General features: G+C 50.3%; 1 protein-coding gene across 1 annotated transcript; it reads left to right on the plus strand.

The window, feature by feature from the left end:
* The first annotated feature begins 12,646 nt into the window (after positions 1 to 12,646).
* On the plus strand, positions 12,647 to 15,503 carry FOXI2 (forkhead box I2). The gene is made up of 2 exons (XM_043598179.1): positions 12,647 to 13,142; positions 13,826 to 15,503. The coding sequence occupies exons 1-2, from the start codon at positions 12,647 to 12,649 to the stop codon at positions 14,266 to 14,268; spliced, it is 939 nt and encodes a 312-aa protein (XP_043454114.1). The 3' UTR covers positions 14,269 to 15,503.
* The last annotated feature ends 4,584 nt before the right edge of the window (positions 15,504 to 20,087 follow it).

Below are 20,087 nucleotides of genomic sequence, written 5' to 3' on the forward strand. Positions count from 1 at the left end.
GAGGGAAAAGAAACGATCCAGAAGGGTATTGTGCAATCAGAGGTGGAGGAGACAGGTACCGTTGAAAGTGAGGAAGTCAGTTGGTCCTTCTGGGAGTGCTTTCTGGAGGAGTGCTTTTGAACCCGTGCCGAGTGCTCCCACAGCAACCTCTGACGGGTGGAATAAACCTTAAACCTCAGAGACTTTACTCACCCACCCTCGGTTTCTGTGTTCTTACCTGCATAAAGGCGATCACTCTTCCTACCTCGTGCATTACTGGAAAATCTCAAATGAGACCTCTGCCAGGGTGCTTTGTGTGTTCCAAAGGCCAAGCAGATACGAGGAATTATAATCTTTGCTGGCAGCATGGGCTCAGAATCATACCATTAAAAGTAACACGGCAACAGCCAAATAATCCAACAGGTCACACCTAATTAACTGGCAGAGCGTGACTGCCTAATTAGGAAAACCGACATTACTCTAGGCATTACAAAAAGAGAGGATTTAGCACAGGGAATTCAGTGACGAAATGACCGGATAGAAGCGATGTTACAAGGACCCGGAAGGCTGCCACATCTCTCTGGGAGCCCGCAGTCCACGGCCTCTGCTCTCCTGGGCAGGACTCCGGACGCCAGCCTCCGCTGGCCGCCACCTCCCTGGGAAGAACTCGGCGTTCCTGCCACCTGCAGCAGGTGCTCCTGCCAAAGCTTGCAGCTTCCCACAGTTCCCCGCGGCTGCCCCTGACCTCCAGCCCCACGTGGGCCGGAGGCACCGCCCGGAACAGAATGGCTCGTGCCTGCCCCTCCCTGATGCAACCTTGCATCGGCAGAAGCGAACGGGAGCCCTGCTTCTGAAGGCTCCTATCCTGGCAGAGCAAAAGCGCAGCTAGAAGTCTAGAAGGGCAGAAGCGTTAAGGACTGCAACAGACAGCATCTGGCCCTGTTTTCAATACTCGTTATTTTGGGGGCATCTGGGCGGCTGTCGGTTGAGTGTCTGACTTTGGCTCAGGTCATGATCTCACGGTTTGTGAGTTCAAGCTCCATATGGGGTTCGCTGCTGTTAGCTTAGAGACTGCTTCAGATCCTACGTCCCCATCTCTCTGCCCCTCTCCTCCCCACCCCCGTCTCCCTCTCTCTCAAAAATAAAACATTAAAAAAAATTTTTTTAGATACTTGTTATTTTTAAGAAGTATCCAGCCCTGATCGTTGTAACCACATTGGCATCTAAGGAGAAATGGATCAACAGGTTAGAGTTAGCTTTAAAGGTCCTTCTGTCACAAATAAATGGTAAGGATATTTCTGGTTTTGGAGAGGCTTCGTTGAGCATAACTTCATCTTAAAATGTGTGCGTACTTAGCTCCCAACAAAGCGTTTTCTGTAGAGAAAATCCCACCATCAGCTTGTACAGCACGTTGCAAATTTTTCTGCATCTTTTTTTTTTTTTTTTTTTGAATCCCTCACGAAACCCTTGTGAGAAATGGCATCTGTTACGGATGCAGGCATCTGAGGCTGGGGGAGGTTGAGGGACAGGTTCCGGGGGCGGGGATGGTGGGTGGCCTGAGCGTTGAAGGTGATTCACCTGCTCCCCTGACCAGCGTCCTTCTCCCTGCAATGCCTGTGAAGCAGTCGGGTACGGCAACCAGAGGAAGCTAGACCGTGTGGGCGAAGAAGCCAGACAGCTAGTGCCGATCTGTACCAAGTAGGGTGTCTGGGACCCAGCGCCCCTGTGATGCCTCAAGGTGCCTGAGCCAACCGTGAGCGGATGCCCTGCTCCGCCATGCCCAAGAGACACACAACTAATTATCATCGTGTAATTGGATTGGTTCCGTTTTTTTAATGCAATTCTCTATAGATGTGTAGCCAAACTAAACAGATGTTGGGTGTTTGCCTCCCTGTCTGCCGAGCTGCGTTCCGTGAGGAACCTTCTAAAGGTGGCTGAAGACACAGGGGATGGTTCTAAAATGCTGAGGAAAATTACTTCTTTTCCACCAGGCCCTGGGAGAATCTGATAGAAACCGAGCAAATGCTCCGCCATCGGCGGGGAAGAAGGCAGTGCCTGGAATGGCATAGAGTTCGGGGTGGAAGTTCTTCGGGCGCAGTGCACTTCACGTCAGTTCCAGGTCATCATAGACGGTGCTCGAGCCGAGGGGGGCACAGGGAACCTGCAGATGAAGTCCACGGAGGTCAGAGGGTGTAAGCCCTGGTTACCAATCCGCTCCAGAAAGCACTGATGAAATTGAAGACACTGCAGAAATCCGAAGGTTTTAGGAAATACTATAAGCAAGCAAACTCCAAGGGGGTAACCTCTGAAAAATGCTCCAATTCTGGAAAGCGCAGCAAGGGGATGAAAAGCCAGCATCATCCATCCGATACGTGGATGCGGCAAAAGCTAAGGACCAAATTCCAGGCAGCCGTCGTGTGGAAATGGGAACACCCTTCCGCCAGCCACGTGTCCCAGAAAACCAGTTACACAAACAAGTACATTAAATAAATGGAATTTAACATATCCGTATTATACTATATAATGTGTCTTTAATCCAATAGTTTAATCTAATTTAATATATTATTAGAATCTATAAGAAGTAATACATATTTTATTATAGGTTACCTAACGTATTAATGTAACAATTGTGTTGTATGTTGTATATGCTGTTCCATATATGTGATTGCAACATTAAGATATTAATATATAATTAATTTGATATTTATAACAGTTAGTCTTTAATAACGATGTATGAGCACTAAACAGGTGCTTCTCATGCTCACTTGCCCTCCACGACCCGGTGAAGCGGATACTATTATTCACAGGGAGAATGAGGCTCAGAGAGGTTTGCTAACTTAGGCAAAAGAACAGAGGAAGGAAATGGGTTCCAAGACAGGACCGCCTACCTCCAGGGTCCACACTCCTAAATGCTAATTTCCTTGCCACTTAAGCAACATCTGGGCTCTGCAGCCTTCATGGAATGAGGATTCGTGGCTCCTGCTCTGAGTCGGGAAAGAACAGTGAGAGGCAGTCTGAGCCTCAGCAGGATCTGGAAAACCACTCAGGCCTTCCTCATTTCTGGAGGGGCAGCAAACTTCTCTGTGTGGCCCCTCAACAGACCAGACAGTGACGCCAGAGAAACTGTGCCCTTCCCCTGGGTGTTTCAGATCATTTCCACCTGCATCTCAGGAGAGGAGCCAGGAGCCCAGCCCCTTCTGTCCGCCTGCGTGTGCTGCTGTGCAATGCAACACTGAACCAAAGTGGTCAGGAATTAGGGGACCTTGATCAAGCTTGAGAAATAAAATGACAAGAAATTGAAAAGAAAATGATTTTGTCATGTTTCCTCAATGCAGGACGTAGCCAGAATTGCATCGGGGAGCAGCAAGGAGGGAGTGGAAAAGCCCTACTAGTCAAGAGCATCTTAAGCTGTATTCTAGTCTATTACATGCATATTATTGTAAACATTTCATAGGAAAAAGAGGACTTCGATGCTCACACAAGTGGCAAGTTAGAGTCGTAAACAGCAGGTCTCATTTATACAGACCTGATCGTTCACACATGAAGCTTGGATAGGGACTCTGCCCAGCCAAGGTCACACAGCGGGAAGGGAACAAACCAGACAGAAACTCCAGTCCACTGACTCCCAGGCACTTCCTGCCCCCACACGAGGCTGGATGCCCTTAGCTTCGTAGTCAGTGTAACTTTACATTCATTCCAGATACATTATTCTTTAAAAAAAAAATCAACAGAATATTCATGGTGTTTAATTCCAACAAGTCTTTCTCTCAAATAAAATTTCTGTACCTATTATAACGTCCTGTGTATTTACTAGAATGTTTTTTTAAAATTTCAATAGAATTATCATGCAAATTGGCATTATAATTTTTAATTCAAATTTTAAAAATGTAAAAGAAAACTTTATGATAAAACCAACTTAACCGCTTTGTAAGACATCTTTCTAGAGGAAAGGTTATATCCTTAAAATTTCCATTCAAAAATATCTTTATTGATGGCTATGGATTCTGAACATTTCTTTCCTCTTAACTATTTCACTACTTTCTAACAAGGAAATAGCGGAAATTAAGCTACCTATTATGGGACATAAATGAGAGGTTTTTCTTAACAAACGGGTCTACTTGAGGAAATAGACTGTGACTTCCCACTAGATGGCATTACAGCCACATAATTAAGGACAGGACCGCTCCCAAGAGGACTGATCAACACACAAAGCCACCATGTGGTTACAAAGAGGGTGACTTCATTCTTACCTCAGCTGATTGCAGTTTGCTGTCTATTTGTTGGCTACAATGAAGACAAGGCATACTCATTACAAAAGAAAAAAAGTGTTAGGAAAAAAATAAAACAGACTAGTGAAGAGAAAAGTATACACCCTTACTTGCCACCCTAAGAACAACAATTGATCCGTCTTGTGCCAGGAAATATGCAAAGTGCTTTACATGCTTGATTTCATTTTGCCCCAGTGGAGCAGGGAGGGCCTGGGACCCGGTTACTACTGCTGTGAAGATAAGGAAACTGAGGATCGAAGTTAACTCATTCAGGCTCACACAGTAACTGGGCAAGACCAAGATTCAAGCCTGAGTCAATGTGACACTTCGGGCTGGCCCGTCAAACACAGCCTGATTGCCAAAGCCAACCACTGTTGACATCGTCCTGCTCCGAGTCCACAAGTATACGCCTGTCTACAGAGATACAAGGCAAAAGTGTTTCCATAAAACCTAGAACATCCTTACGTGATCCCAGTGGTTGCCATAACTTTTAACATTCAAGTAACCCTATGCAAATTCTATGGCACCTACTTACTACATATATGCATGAAAGGAAATAAATATCGCACAGTTAAGTTGCCAAGTGTGTTTTCCAGCTTCGTGCCTCTCAGTATATTCAAGGCTTTAAACACACGTGGGATGAAACGAGAAGAATCTATCTGCCAAAACGGCAACAGACCACACGGGGGAAAGAGACATTTCAAGTGACTTTGTAGCATACTCCCTTGACTGTACTTCATGAACGAGATATATTTTAAGGATAAAAAAAGAGCTCCAAAGAAACCTTAAATCTCATTCAGTAGTTGTTCTATTAGTAATTATGGTGGTATAGTTGTTCAAAACCATAGAAGCACACTGTGAAATAAAGCAAGAAGTAACTATGTTGATATTATCAAGAATCAGATTTCCAAGAGAAATGAGACACAGGTATAGAGTAACAGCTTTAAAAAAAAAAAAAAACCCTGTAAGTTAAATTCAACGAAGAAGTATATTAATTTGTGATTTTTAAAAAAAATATATTTCTTAGCTCTGTCCACTGAAATTTCTAGAAACAATGTTATCCCTTCCCCAAGAAGCCATTCTACTCCCTATATTTAGGATTCTTACACCATTGCCTCTAAAAGGGTACCAGTGGGTCCACGGGAGAGATAGATGATTCAAGATCTGGATCAGGGACTGTACCAAATGATCCTGGGACATCTTGTGTCGGAAAGAAAGGAAACGTTCAAAGACTAGCAGGGCCATGTCAAAAGGACACAGCGGCCAGTTCAAAGGAACTCCCAATGTTCCAGTTTGGGGACAATATAAGCATCACAAAAATAATTCGAATTTATGAAAACATTAAGTACATAAAAATTCCTGACTCCGTGGTGGTACTCCAAAAAAGAGAAACCCAACAAAACTTGTTGTTTCCAATTAGGATGACTGCTTCACTGACACCTGACTCTTAAAATTGATCAATAAAGAGAAAGAATCACATTTTCGTTTTTGCCTTTTAAATAGGAACTATAGTTCGGGGAAACCACATAAGTCCAGTTGATGACAGAAAGCTCTATTTTACAGAAAAATGACAGGTAGCTAATGTCAGTGGAGTGACCAAAATAGAAAATTTCCAGGTTGCAACACCCAATGGCGTCACTGATTCAGGCAGTGACCACCAATGGAAAATAGGACCCACAGCAATTCTCACCTAGGGATCCTTTTACCGGGGGAACTGGATTTTTTCTTGTACTGGAGCATCACTCCACGGATTAGTTCTTAACTTCCTTTACAATGGGGAGCTCGAGCTGTCACTTCCTTAACCCAGTGGTCAAAATCAGTCAGTGATAGGGGACCAACCTGGCGTTGTGTGCCTGTGGACGTGACGGGGTAAAACGACTTAAACAGAATCTATACCAACCCTGAAACTTAACTTCCAGCATAGATGAAATGTAGGGGATATGTTATTACTGGAGGAAACAATCAGACAAATCCAGATTGGAGGACATCCCACACATCAACTGGACTGCTCTTTTTAAACAGTCAGCACCTTTAAATAAAAGCTTTGGGGAAGGGAGGCAGGAGGTAGAGAATAAAAGAAACTGAAGGCACGTCACTAATACATGAGAGCTCTCATGTGTACACATTCTGATTTGAAAAGGAAAAGGCTAATGAGTTATTTAGGGAACAATGGGGAAATTTCAATATGAAGTGTTTATTAGACAATATTATGGGATTACTGCCGATTTATTAGCTGTGATTATGATATGGTGTGTTGGAGACTGTCTTCTTTTTAAGACGGATGCTGACATGTTTAAGAGTAAAGAATCAAAAGGTTTATCATCTACATCTAAAGGCTTCAACAACAAAATACCCACGTACACAGAGGTGAAGCAAAGACAGCAGTAATTTACAAACTTTAATTCAACATTCTTGTCTGGAATAAAAGTTCAAGTATATAACATGTTAGAGTTTTAAAATCTGTCAGATGTAACTTATTTATTATATTTCAATATAGCCAGGTCTTTCCTTAATAATTGGAAACTAGGGTATATCTGGAGAAAAAAATATCATGACTATAAGACCTTTCTTCAGTTACCTATCAAGAAGATAGAGAACATAGCTGAGTGTATTTGACTTTTGGAGAGAGACACATGCTAGCCTCAAGATTCATTCCCTAGAACAGCGGATGATCGATTAATTGAGAGTGAGAGAATACCAACAGATAGTATAAACCGATCACTACTTAATGCTTACATGTTTTACACACATGATGTCGCGTAGTCTCCACAGGAACTCATGATATGGGTACTATTGACTCCCCTCTGCAGATGAAGAAACTGAGGCTTGCGGCGGGGCGGGGCGGGGGGGGTGGTGGCTAAGTCTACCTGTTCAGGTTCTTGGGACTACAGCCAACACTCCGATCCTGGTCTATCTGTAGCTGAAGTTCTCACCTTCTACATAATTTGCCTGAAAAAAAGTTTGGGCAATCTGCACAACCCTAATGTTGCTTTAATCTTTTCAGCTAATAATTTCAGGTATGAACCACCACAGGGTGGTGATGACACAGGTTATGTATTAATTGGGAAACCTAATAAGTCAAAGCACATCACAGCTGGGGAAAAAAGGAACTCAGAACTAGAATCACTGACCTAAGGTCTGTAGCTGGAGGCCAAGGTTGGGTTGACTCCCCGCCAGGGCTCCTGGCCACAGTGGCCCCTGGCCTGACCCCTTCTAGTGTGAGGAACTGGAAATCCATACATAATTCCAGAACTTGGGGCATTCTTTGGAAGACAAGGACGACAAAAGTCAAGGACAGCTTTTGTGGTTGCCGTAAATGATCCATTCAAAGACCCCAAAGTCCCTGGAGTTCTCTCCAATTTCAAATGTTTTAAAAAGTTAAGTAGACACCTCCAACCAAGCGGTGTCCTACAAACCAGCCTTGAACAAAAGTGGATGTGCCTTTCTCAGAGTCCCATACAAGGGATGGTGAGAAGTAAGAGCACAGGTGCATGGCCTTGCCCTGGGGAGGCCCAGGCCCTGTGAGAAGGGGGGGGGGGGTCCTCCTTCTCACTGCAAAGGGGAGTCACTGAATTAGAATGACAGGGTCTTGTTTGCCTTTGCTTCTGTCTCAAGTTTTCTCTTGCGTGTGACAAATTGCCATAACTTAGCAGCTTAAACAATAGGTCAGGTGTAGGCTGGTGTTCTGCTGAGGCTTAACTCAAGGTGTTGGCTACTGTGTCCGGAGCCTCGGACCTCTTCCCAGGTCACTCCCGTCACAGACAGAACTCAGTTCCTTGTGGTTATAGGACTAAAGTCCCTGCTTCCTGGATGGCTTCAGCCTGGGGCCCCTCTCAGCTGCTAGAGGCTGCTTCCAATGCTCACATGTGAAAAGGGATCAATTCAGTTTGGGACACGTTGAGTTGGAGAAGAGGACATCCAAATGGCTGACCAAAATGGCAGAATCTTTAGTGAATTCAGGAGTTCTCAATTGGGGATGATTTGGCCCCACAGGGGACAGTTGGCAATGTTATAAGACATATCTGGTTGTCCCAAAAGAGGGGAGACTGCCATCATCCAGGAGCGAGACATCAGGGGTGCCACTAACCATTCTATGGTGCACAGGCCAGCAAAGAATCATCCAGGCCATTGTCAGTAGTGCTGAGTCTGAGAAACCGTACATTACTGGCTGGTACTTAAACCCCCAGAGTGAGGAGACAAGTGGTCCTAAAACAGAGCTCTAAGAGGAGGGCAGGCTAACCCAGGGCCTGAGAGAAAGCTGGGAAATGGGAGAGGCAACCCAGAGAACAGAGTCGAAAGCAGGTAGAGAAAGGGAGGTGGGCTCTGGAAGACCTCAAGAGCTGCTGAGGGCCAAGCAAGGAGTAAAAGTAATCACCTGATTCAGGGAGACAGAGGCCGCTGGAAACTGTGCCTGGGCTGAGTGAACCGTGTGTCCTCCAGCCTGGAGGACTGAGCAGCCAGCAGAGGCAAGGGAGAAGCCAAGAGAGGGAACAGCATCTGGAGAAGACAGAAGACGCTTGTCAGCACGGAGAGGACTAAGGTCTGTAATGCGCTGGTGGAGGAGGGGAGGGGAGTGACCACAGAGGGAGGGCTCGGGGAAAAGAGTGAGCACAAGAACTGGGGAGCACAGCACCTCTCACTCGGGGCCTTGCCAGGGGCACCTCCCTAAACGGTCCACTTCAGATGGTCCTCGTGCCCCACCTGGCCCCAGTCCTGCTAGGAGAGAGATCGCTGTGACAAAGAGGGACACCTTTCCCACTGTGGCCAGAAGGAAGGGAGACAGGTGTGTTTAGCTGCAGGGGGGCTCGGAAGTTTTGTGGAGGAATGTTGGGGAGACGGATCCTGGAAGTAGGCAGTGGGGTCACTTTTGAGAATAAAAGGGAAAAGGGGCCAGGGGGTTGAGGAAGGGGTCTAGGTCTGTCAGTCAGGAATCCCGGGCAGGGCCAAGGGCTCAGGGGGAGCTGGGTACTCGGAAAATGAAGACTTTTCCTTCTTATTTCAATTCCCATGAGGGTTTTGGTTGGTTCATTTTTTTTCCTCTTGGAAAAATTCTCATCAGATTTCCATCCAAGTCTGGCTCAAGTGTTAAAACATTTCTTCCCCCAAATGACTGTATTCTATCTACTGATACTCATTTTATGAGGCCAATCTGTCGAAAGATGCGGAAACTATTACAGTCAATAGAGATGGAAAGTAACATTGGGCTCAGAAAGCAAAGAACAGTGATTAAAATGGGGGCATTCCTGTACACATTGCAATGATTTTTCTAAAGCGAAATTGAGAGAAATTACATGAAGGTTCATCTGATCTCCTTAGAAGTCCTGAAACTCACAAGCGTTAAAGAATTACAATATTAACAGAAACAGAGGCTATTAAAATTAAAGGGGATTTGGAAAGAGCTATCATCTTTTTTTTTATTCCTTTTCATTGTAAGAGATGAGCCACGATGTTCTTTAAAATTCAGTATCTCCGATTTTATTATCACAGTAATGCAGTTAACTGCGATAAAATTAATGCTTCCTCCCAAATCACAAGCCTCCACCAAGATAAATGTCTTCTACATTCAGAGCCTTGGCCAATCCAATCCCTCCCTTTCCCCCTTCCCTCCCTCCCTCCCCCCTCTGAGTAGAAGCTTCCAGACTCTTCTACAGAAGCTAAACATCTAAAGGGAAGGACTGACCATAGGTCCCCTGGATGCAGGCTGTACCCCCACACGGTTGCGGTTCTGATCCGGACGCTCTTTCTCCATTACCCCCATAGTTTGGGTCAAGACCGAGCTGTGTGGCCTCTGGGATGCCCCAGCCTCATGACACACGGTTTCTGGAAAGCTGTCTCCTAACCGATAGCCATTGCAAAATGTCAGGTGTGGAAACCTGCTTAGACTCTCAGCCAACTAAGTGTTGTTAAGGAGGGCAGGAAGGGTGTGTGTGCGCTGAGACCCAGTTTGCTCCATGGTGAACACATCTGAGTCGCACTTTAGAAGATATTCGCTGATGGAAAGACTTCTTTTTTCTTTAAGCTGAAGCTTGCCGCATCTATGGAGAGCAGTCCAGGTTTAAAATTGGGAGGACGTACTGAAAAACGCTAAGCTTAGAGGCAGATGGTTCTGGCTGCTGTTTTTTGTTTTTGTTTTTGTTTTTAGTTTATTTATTTTTCACACAGTGAGAGAGAGAGAGAGAGACAGAGCCTGAGGGGAGGGGCAGAGAGAGGGAGACACAGAATTCAAAGCAGGCTCCAGGCTCTGAGCTGTCAGCACAGAGCCCGATTCGGGGCTCGAACCCATGGACCTGAGCCGAAGTCGGACGCTCGCTCCACGGACCTAGCCACCCAGGCGCCCCTCTGGCTGCTGTTTTTTTTTTTTTTTTTCAACGTTTATTTATTTTTGGGACAGAGAGAGACAGAGCATGAACGGGGGAGGGGCAGAGAGAGAGGGAGACACAGAATCGGAAACAGGCTCCAGGCTCCGAGCCATCAGCCCAGAGCCTGACGTGGGGCTCGAACTCCCAGACCGCGAGATCGTGACCTGGCTGAAGTCGGACGCTTAACCGACTGCGCCACCCAGGCGCCCCTGGCTGCTGTTTTTGATGGAAACAAGAAAAGCAGGTGGTGTTTTCCATCCTGAGTTACAGCCATCCCCCCTCAGCTGTCCCTGCAGCTATGAGGGGGCCGTGGACCCCCACAACCTGTACTCCTTTAACAACAGTTAGAAATCTTTGGGGAAGGCGGAGAAGGGCAGGCGAGTACATACTGGCTAAGGAGCCCACCTCAGTGAACCAGCCCCAGCTTCTTCCCTGTCACTGGTTGAGAGACCAGAGTCCCCGGCTTCTACCTTCTAGAAGCCTTAACAACCCCTTGAACCGCCTTTAGGTCACCCATCACTTAAAGGGCAGTTACTTTTAAGTGGAGAGGCCTCTGTGGCAATAGAGGGACTCTCTCTTCTGCCCTTTGTTAAAACCTTACGTGAATTGGTTGTTTTACATAAAATTTGCAATTACAACTTGAGGCCTAAGGCCACACCGACCGTAAATGGCGGACTCAAACTGGGACCCTTAATTCCAAAGTCCAAATCTTTTCCTCCATCCATCCTCAGCCCCAATCCCCTGCCCTCCCCCCCTGCTCCCCCTCCCCACCACCAAAAAAAGGAAAGGAGACAGGCGGTGGGATTGAAACTTTGGTCTGTTAAATGAATTTCAGTGTATCTGCTTTGATGATCCACAGACCCGGGATGGAACTCATCTCAATGATGGGCTCTAACAGGGCAGGTGCCGAATTTCCTGGCGACGGGGCCCACCTACTCTGCCGGAACCTTGATCACCGGACGGGAACGTTCGCTTCTCCAAGCGCCAGCAAGGAGTGGAACTCGAGTCCCGGAGGCCTCCGGGGAGCCCGGAGAGCTAGTGGGGAACTGGGAGGCCGGGAGCCAGGCAGCACGGGGAGCCGGGAGGAGCCGGAGTTGGGGCAGACTCAGCCGGGGAGACTGGCGAGTTTAAGGGTGCAGAGGGAACTGAACGGGTTTGTGATGTTGGGCGCACACAGACGTCCCCGTCTTTTCCGAGTCCCAAGGAAGCCAGTGGAGGGTTTTGCTAACCACTCACCCTGTCTGTGCCCGAGGCCACTTGCGGGAACAAGCGGCGGGGGCGGCGGCGGGGGGGGGGGGGACTTCCTAGGCAGCTGGGGCATCCGGATCTTCCAGCGTTTCAACTCTTACCCCGGTCTGGTTCGCCTCCCCGCGTTTTTCGCGCGGGGACTCCGTAGGACTCCAGTGCCACTGTCCTGGCCCAGCCAACCCTGGCCTTGGGCCCTCGCGTCTTTCACCGCGGTGACTTTCCTCGTGGTCCCAGCCCCTAGACATCCGTGGGCTCCATCAAGACTCCTGGCCCAGCACAGCGGCCCTCTGCTCCCTGTGGCCCCAACGACACAGGGGCCTGGATGAGGAGATTCTGCAGGGACAGGGTGCCCCGTGGTCGATCAAGGATGCCCCGCGTTCGACTGGGGGCCTGCGAGAGACGTGGGGGCTGGCAAGGGGCCAGGGCAACCGGGATTGAGGGGACCTAGAGGCCAGATGAGGCGGGGATAGGTGAGATCCCTGGGGACTCTGGTCCGGGGATCGGGTGCTACTAAGTCGCGTCAGGACCAGGGAGGGGCTGAAAGCTGACCCCGGGGCGGGGACCGCCCGGGGGTGCCACTCTTCCGACGCTGTCTGTCGGGGGAAGGGAGGGGGCCCGCCACGCACACTCACCCGGGACTGCCCCCCCCCCCTCCTCGACGGCATTTAAAGGGCGGAGGGCGGAGGGCGGGGCCCCGCGGGCCGCACCGGGGAGCGGCGGGCAGCCAAGCTGGATGGGGCGCCCATGAGCTTCGGCGCCGAGCTTCCCGGCCAGGCCCGGGAACGGCCGGACATGGCCTCGTACCGCGACGGCTCGGGTGCGTGTCCCGTCCCGCACAGCCAGGCCGGGGCCACCGCGCACCCCGCGGCCTACGCGCGCGCCGATCTGGGCGCGGGAGCCGGGGCCCAGTGCCCGTGGCTGAACGCGTCGGCTCTCAGCCCCGCGCCCTACACCGCCGGCCCCCGGCCCGCGCCCCCCTACGCGGCCCCCGGCCCGCTCCTCGGCGCCCCGGGCGGCCTGGCGGGCGCAGACCTCGCGTGGCTGAGCCTCGCGGGCCAGCAGGAGCTGCTGAGGCTGGTGCGGCCGCCCTACTCGTACTCGGCGCTCATCGCCATGGCCATCCAGAGCGCGCCGCTGCGGAAGCTGACGCTCAGCCAGATCTACCAGTACGTGGCCGGCAACTTCCCCTTCTACAAGCGCAGCAAGGCAGGCTGGCAGAACTCCATCCGCCACAACCTGTCGCTCAACGACTGCTTCAAGAAGGTGCCCCGCGAGGAGGACGACCCAGGTAAAAAAAAAAAAAAAAAAAGGCGCGCCCCATCGTCCCGTCCAGGACTCCGCGGATGCCGGCCGCCCGGCCGCTGGCACTTAGGCCCGGTGGCTGGGGGCAACCCAGTCCCTCCCGCACCGCACAGCTAGGGGAACTGAGGCGGGAGGAAGGGGAGGAGGGCAGCCTCCTAGACGACCCCGGAACCCGCAGACCCTGGCTTCGGGTCTACTGCTCCGTGCGTCTTGAAAGCTCTGTGCGCTCCCGCGAAGGAAGCACCCGGAAAGCCGGTCAGCTGGGCCAGCCTTGGAGTTAGTCCTCTGGGCTCCGGTGTCCTTTGCTGTGAGATGGGGAAGAGCGTGCGTACCCCAAGAACTGGAAAGACAAATGGCATGCCAATCCGGGAAGCGCTCCGGACTCCACTGGAGGAGCGACAGCCCCCGTCCAGGTGGCTCTGATCCCCATGTCTTCTCCCTGGCCTTGAACTTAGAGGGGCTCCGTATTTCTTGGTTGTCGCCCTTCCCAGGCCTTTCTGGGATGTCCAGGTTCTTCCCAGTCGGACTGTGGAGGCCGTCGGGGGGGGGGGGATGATGGAGGGACCGGTGTGGGGGGGTCTTTTTGAAGTTGACCTCCATTCCTCAAGCGCACACCATGGTCCCCCAAACCCCGTATTTTTCCGAGCTGAGCCCTCTCTTCTTGCGCAGGTAAAGGCAATTACTGGACCCTGGACCCAAACTGCGAGAAGATGTTCGACAACGGCAACTTCCGACGGAAGAGGAAGAGGAGAGGAGAGGTGAGCGCCGCCGCAGCCTCGGGAGCCGGGAGCCCCGGAGGAGCCACGGCGCCGGAGCTGGAGCCCCTGGGCGCCGCCTCCCCGGACCTGCAGGCCCCGCCGTCCCTGCCCGCGCCCGAGGCGGCCACCTGCCTGTCCGGTTTCGCCTCGGCCATGGGCGCCCTGGCTGGCGGCCTCGGTACCTTCCCCGCGGGCCTGGCGGGGGACTTCTCAGTCGGGAGACCGACGACGGTCGCCGCCCACGGGCCTCGGGCCCCAGGCCCCGCACCCGGCTTCGGTGCCGGACGTCAGACCGCGGCCCCCGCCTTCCGCGTGGACCCCTTCGTCTACCGTCGGGAGGGGACCGAAGTGTGAGGGGGGCCGGGACGTCCCCAGTGCTGTGCGGACGTGCAGAGCTCAAGCCCGGTTCCCGCCTGCTTGGCGCCGCAGAGTCAGCGCCCCAGAGCGAGCGCAGAGCCCCCGGAGCCGCCGAGAACAGACCGAGGCAAGCGCGCGTCATCCCCCCCTCCCCCCGCCCCGGTGGCCCCGGTGGCCCCGCTGTCCTGCCTCACCCTCACCCCGCGACCGTTCAGATGGGGCAAATGGGCCGCTCCCTGCTCCCCCTGTTCTTCCAGCTGCTCTGGACCTCGATCCTGTGCTCTCTGGCATCCGCCTTAAAGGGGCGACAGGCTGGCGCTGGGCTCCAGCTTTTAGGAGGGGAGCCTGGCCCGCTCCAAAGAGCCTTCTAGGTGCTTGCGGGAGGGTGGCCCGCGTTCTACCCAAGGCCCACCTCCTCCTCCTCCGGCCCAGCCTGGTCCACCTGGCGGCGCAGGGCCTTCCCTCCTTTCAGGGAAGCGGGCAGGGGGGGTCGCAGGGCCCCGTGGGGCCAGGTAGCTTCTCTTCACCGTCACCAGCACTGTGGCAGCCAGGGGAAGGGAATCCCGACTGGGATGCGGGTAGGAGGGACTTTTCTAGTGGCTGCAGCTGTGGGTGATGGCAGGGGAGAGAGCTGCAGGCGGCCAGGGAACTCCAGCCCCTTTCCCTGATGGTGCCTGGCCCTCACCGACCCTGTCCTGGGACCGGGAGCCTCAGGGGACCGCAGGAGCAGTGCCTAGCACCCCAGAGGCACAGGATGGGCTCCAGTTTACTCCCCACCCCACTCCCACCGGCTCACTCTTGCTCCTTATCCCCCAGTTTGGGCCCAAGCTGCCCCCTGCATGCAGAGGGAAGGGACAGCCTCCCATGTATAAGTGAGCCCACTCTCCCACTTGCTATTTACCCGGAGGGTTCTCTTGGGAGCCTACAGCCACTGGGAGGAGAACTTTTGGCCTCGTACCAAACTTGGCCTGGGGCGCCAATCATTCCGGCACCTCCAGGCACTGTGGGTGCTTGGCAGGTGCACCCCCTTTCCCTGAGCCCAGGTGGTTGGAGGAGAACAGGGAGAGAGGAGTTACCTTGGGAGGAGGGTAGCAGATTAGTGAGCCGGACACCGCCCCCCTCCGGGCTGGCAGACTGAATTCAGAATCCAGCTGGCCCCTGGATGCTGCTGGGCCACTGCTGGTGCTGGGAGGGAGGGCTGCACTTGTGTTAGTTCCTTGGAGCTGACTGGCAGTGGGGTCCTGATGAACAATGGTGTGTGTGTGTGTGTGTGTGTGTGTGTGTGTGTGTGAGGGGGGGGATGGAGAGGAAGAGGGAGGGAGACAGGCCAGAGACTGGGGACATGGATATGACAAACCAAGAGTTGGGGTGAATTTGGACCCGGGGTCACGTCTCCCTGAGCCTTCCTGGTGGCAGACACAGACTTGCTAAGGTCTCAGCATCGCAGGACATCTGGCCACGGGCTGTAAGAAGGTCAGCAGCACCGAGGCCAGATCTCTTTGGGAGAAACACTCCCCAAATGTAACAGACTTAAAGAAGACCAGAAAAGAGAAAGAAAATCCTTACCTTATAAATTGGAGAATTTTAGCTCAAGCCTATTTTAATAAACTAAGATGCTAAAAACAAACACCAGTATATGTACCTTGAATGTTGTACATGCTGTTTTTTACATTAGAAGAGTTCTACTAAGGTTCCCAACTAACCCCACCAGAGACTCCGAGTTTGCAGGAAACTTAGAATTAACAAAAAAAGTTTGACCGGGTGCCGGGGTGGTTCATGTGGTTGAACATCCGACTTCGGCTCAGGTCATGATCTCGCGGTCCGTGAGTTCGAGCCCCGCGTCGGGTTCTGCGCCGACAGCTCGGAGCCTGGAGCCTGCTTCGGATTCTGTGTCTCCCTCTCCCTCTGCCCCTCCCCCGCTTGCACTCTGTCTGTCTGTCTGTCTGTCTGTCTCAAAAATAAATAAACGTTAAAAAGGAAAACAATTAAAAAGTGTGGATTTCAAGATACGGGTTTACATTTCACATATTGATTAAATATGGAGTATGTTCATATGTGATGGACAAAAATTTTGCACGTTAGCAGCGCTGCCCTGGGGAATAAATGTTCCACTTTCAATCTTTAATTTCCTAAGTGTACCCACTGCAGTCAAGTGGCATTTTTCATTCAGGGAAATAACATGACAGTAATTATTATAACTCTTCAGTGAAGCAGGAAATGGAAGTTGATGGCCATTTTTGCTGCTAGAAAAACGGAGTCAGTGGGCCAACTGGTCTCTAGAAGCTCATCTAATGAGAGCTAAAAAGACTCTTGACAGGCATACCATCTTCCCACGGCCCACATGCAGAAATGCCCCTTCATCTGCACACATCTGCGCACACACCCCCGCCACACTGTCACCCTTTGGCTACGGTTCTCCAGCAAAAAGCCATAGAAGACAGTACCTAGCCTTGGTACACAAAGGCCTAGTATTTTCGACTGATACTGTGAGGATATCAAGTCTGCATCCAGGGTTTGAGTTCAGACGGAGACGAACACGTGCAAACGTCACAGAATGCAACAGGGGCCAAGTTCCACATCCTAATAAAGTGCAATTATTTCAATAAATCTTTTCGGGTGCCAAATATGTACCGGGCTTTGTATTAGTCCCTTCAGTGAATAGCCCGGGTTCTGTGCTGCCCTCACAGAATCTCCTAGAAGGCGAGACAGAGGTGAAGGAGCAATTACAGCCTGGGTCTTGGTTATTTGGCCTCAAGACGATGACTTTATCATCAAGTCAATCAGCCGTCTCATTTGTGAACACACAATCTCAGTTAAATACACTTCACCGTGTTTTCCACACTCTTAACTCGGGGTGCGTTTGCCTGATTTCTGTTGCATAACTTGATGGTGTTGGAGGCCAGGAGTTGAGCCCTGTCCCAGGCTGGAACCAGTCCCGTTTGCTCCCTTCTCTGCAGCATCTTTTAGGAACCTCATCATAAAACCCGTGCTCTTACTAGAAGATCTGTCGTCTGATAGTGACAGAAGGCAGCAGCTGTGGTGACCAGAGCTGGCCCTTCCTCAGGGCTCCTGGGTACGAGTTCCTTTCATGCATCCCTGCATCCATCAGTTGAAATTTGGGGAACACTTTCTCTTTTAATCTAATATACAATTTTCTAAACAACATTATTCAAGGCAAGTGGCCTGGCACCTACCATAGGCTGACTTATTTCTCTGATCAGCTATCATCAGTAGCTGAACACAAAGAATGTGAAATATTTTTGGTTTCACTCAGCTCACAGAGGGTAAATGAATAGTATATTAAATTGGATTTTCATTTAAAGAAATCAGATTTGTATCCCTGCCTTAATATAGAGCATATTGAACTGCTGGGTCATTGAGGCTTTCTGTAACCCGCAAGAACCACCCATCCGTCCATCAGACATCGGTTGGACGTCAAGGGGACAATGAGTTTGTTAGCTGCTAAACGGACATGATCTCATGAAGCCTTTACAGCCACCCGGTGAGGCAAATGTGATTATCCCCATTTTCTTGATATGGAAATTGGGGCTCTGACCTATTAAGTGACTTATTTCCCAGAGGCTATAGATCACACTGAGGGGTGTCAAGCAGGAAGCTACCGCCCCTCCTCCCCTGACTTCTCTGCCTCCTCATTTCATCATTCAGGCTCCAGAGAGATCTCATTTTTCAGGAATCTTTCCCTGGGGTCTCTTCCAGCCCTGCTCTGCTCCTACAGCCCGTGGAGAGGTTACTCCACACACCCGCAGATTGTGGTCTATGTGGGGAGCAGCCAGGCCGCTTTATTTCACAGTAACATCCCCAGTATATGCACCCAAGTGGTAGCATTTGAATGAATGAATGAGTGAGTATGTGAGTGTAGGTGTCCCCGAAGCTTTCCATGCATTCTCCATCCCATCATAGACTCCTCCCAACCCCCATCCCCTATGATGGGCCTGATTCCTCCCTACATAGGGTCAGGCCTTCTTCTGGACCCTCCAGATACAAAGATGACTGAGACAGTGCCCTGGGGACACCTGCCATCATGCAGGGTGAGCTGTGCTGCAGGGCTATGTGCCGAGAAGGCGTGGAGGTGGGGGCCGGGGGGTAGGAGAGTTCAGAGATTGTATGATGCCGATAAGGTTTGGTGAGTCTGCATGAGCTTCCCTCTTGGATCATGACACAGATGATGTTCCAGAGAATAGAGCTGACACTTGGTGGCCACACCTTGATCAGAGGTTAACCACTCAGTCTTTTATCGGAGAGCCGCTTCCATATTGGCCAGTGATGCCCAGGCATTTTCCAGGCCGCCCTTCCCTTTCACCTCTGCTCCCCCCAGAGCTAAGTCTCCTTGTCCAAGGTGGAAGGGAGAATTGGAGGGCGGGAATCGCGTGATGCTTCTGGGTTCCGTCCACAGGGTCTGGGCTTAACAAGACTGAAAGATGGGGAGAGGTAAAGAATGTGTGTGCAACAGATACTTTTCACTACCTACTTCTAGAAGTGTGCAGAGGTCTGCCTGCCTCCTGGCCCTTAATCGGTTCCAGCAATCCATCACTGTGGCCGGCCCGCAAGTGTGCACGCACCAGCAGTTCGGCTCTGCCTGGGGCGAACATTAACTTCTGCACCTGACCCAAACAACCTGCTCCCTTTGACTGGACCTCACCTTGCCAGGTCCTCTTTACTCCGGGAAGCCTGAGGGCAGGTCGGCGTAGGGGGAGATGAACTTCGGGAGTGAGTAGAATTAATACTTTAATGGAAGGTTTCTGTTTCAGGGTTCTTGAGAAGTATGGTGCTTAATTCTTTATGCTGTATTTGTTTGTTTGTTTGTTTGTTTCGTTTTTGTCTTTGTCATCCTGAGTGGAACAGGACAGTTCTGTTGCTTTATTACATTGCCTTTTTTGAGTTTTTTAAATTGTTAAATTCCTGCTAAAAAGAATAAATCACATCATATATTTTAATTGGAGAACATTAAAAACCATCGGTCGCATTAAACAGCACAGCATAAGAAAGAAGTTATTTTAAAAAAGGAAGGAAGGAAAAGCTTTTAAGTGATCATTTGTTATAAAATTCCTTTTTGGGCATATAACGGACGTATAACTGTATCCGTTTCAGGTGTACAACATAATGATCCCCTATTTGGGTGTATTTTGAAGTGATCACGTTAAGTCTGGTTACCATCCATCACTTCACATAATTACAAACGTTTTTCTCTTGTGATGAGAACTTTTAAGATCTCCCCTCTCAGCACCTTTCAAATGGGCAATACAGTATTATTAACTATAGCCCCCATGCTGTATGTTACATCCCCATAACTTATTTTATCTCTGGAAGTTTGCACCTTTTAACCTTCTTTATGTGATTCTTAAGAGATTTATTGCTCCTAACCTTTTATTTATTTAATTTTTTTCGGTCATTTACTACTGCCTTAAAATTTTTCTGCAGTGCCCCAGTTGGTATCCGTAACGAATGGAAGATACGCAAGAAACACAAGAAGTCCACATCGATGACACTTCTTTATTAACCAGATTTCTTTTTCATCAGTGCCAGGAATATTTTTTCATTTCCAAGATTTCAGAGCGTAAGTCTGTTGGTACACATCGCACTATTTATGAGTTTATTGCAGGCACAAAATTAAAATGAGATTTATGACAGGAAAAAGTCATACGTTTTCAGGTAACTAAGTAAGATGGATGTTACCACATTCCTCTGACCTCTCAGGAGGGACCCCACTCTTGGGCTCAGGTTTCACACGGGCTCATTCATACAGCAACCTCAAAGCGCCCTTGATGGCCTAATGGGGCGTCCTGAGTCCAAAGGAC

The sequence above is a fragment of the Prionailurus bengalensis genome, chromosome D2 (assembly GCF_016509475.1).
Source record: "Prionailurus bengalensis isolate Pbe53 chromosome D2, Fcat_Pben_1.1_paternal_pri, whole genome shotgun sequence".
In the NCBI taxonomy this organism is placed as follows: Eukaryota; Metazoa; Chordata; class Mammalia; order Carnivora; family Felidae; genus Prionailurus; species Prionailurus bengalensis.

Excerpts from the sequence above, each read along its gene's own strand:
- FOXI2 (XM_043598179.1), top strand. The coding sequence starts at position 12,647 with ATGGCCTCGTACCGCGACGGCTCGGGTGCGTGTCCCGTCCCGCACAGC. Across the intron at positions 13,143-13,825 it reads CCGCGAGGAGGACGACCCAG|GTAAAGGCAATTACTGGACC; the intron begins GTAAAAAAAAAA and ends CTTCTTGCGCAG.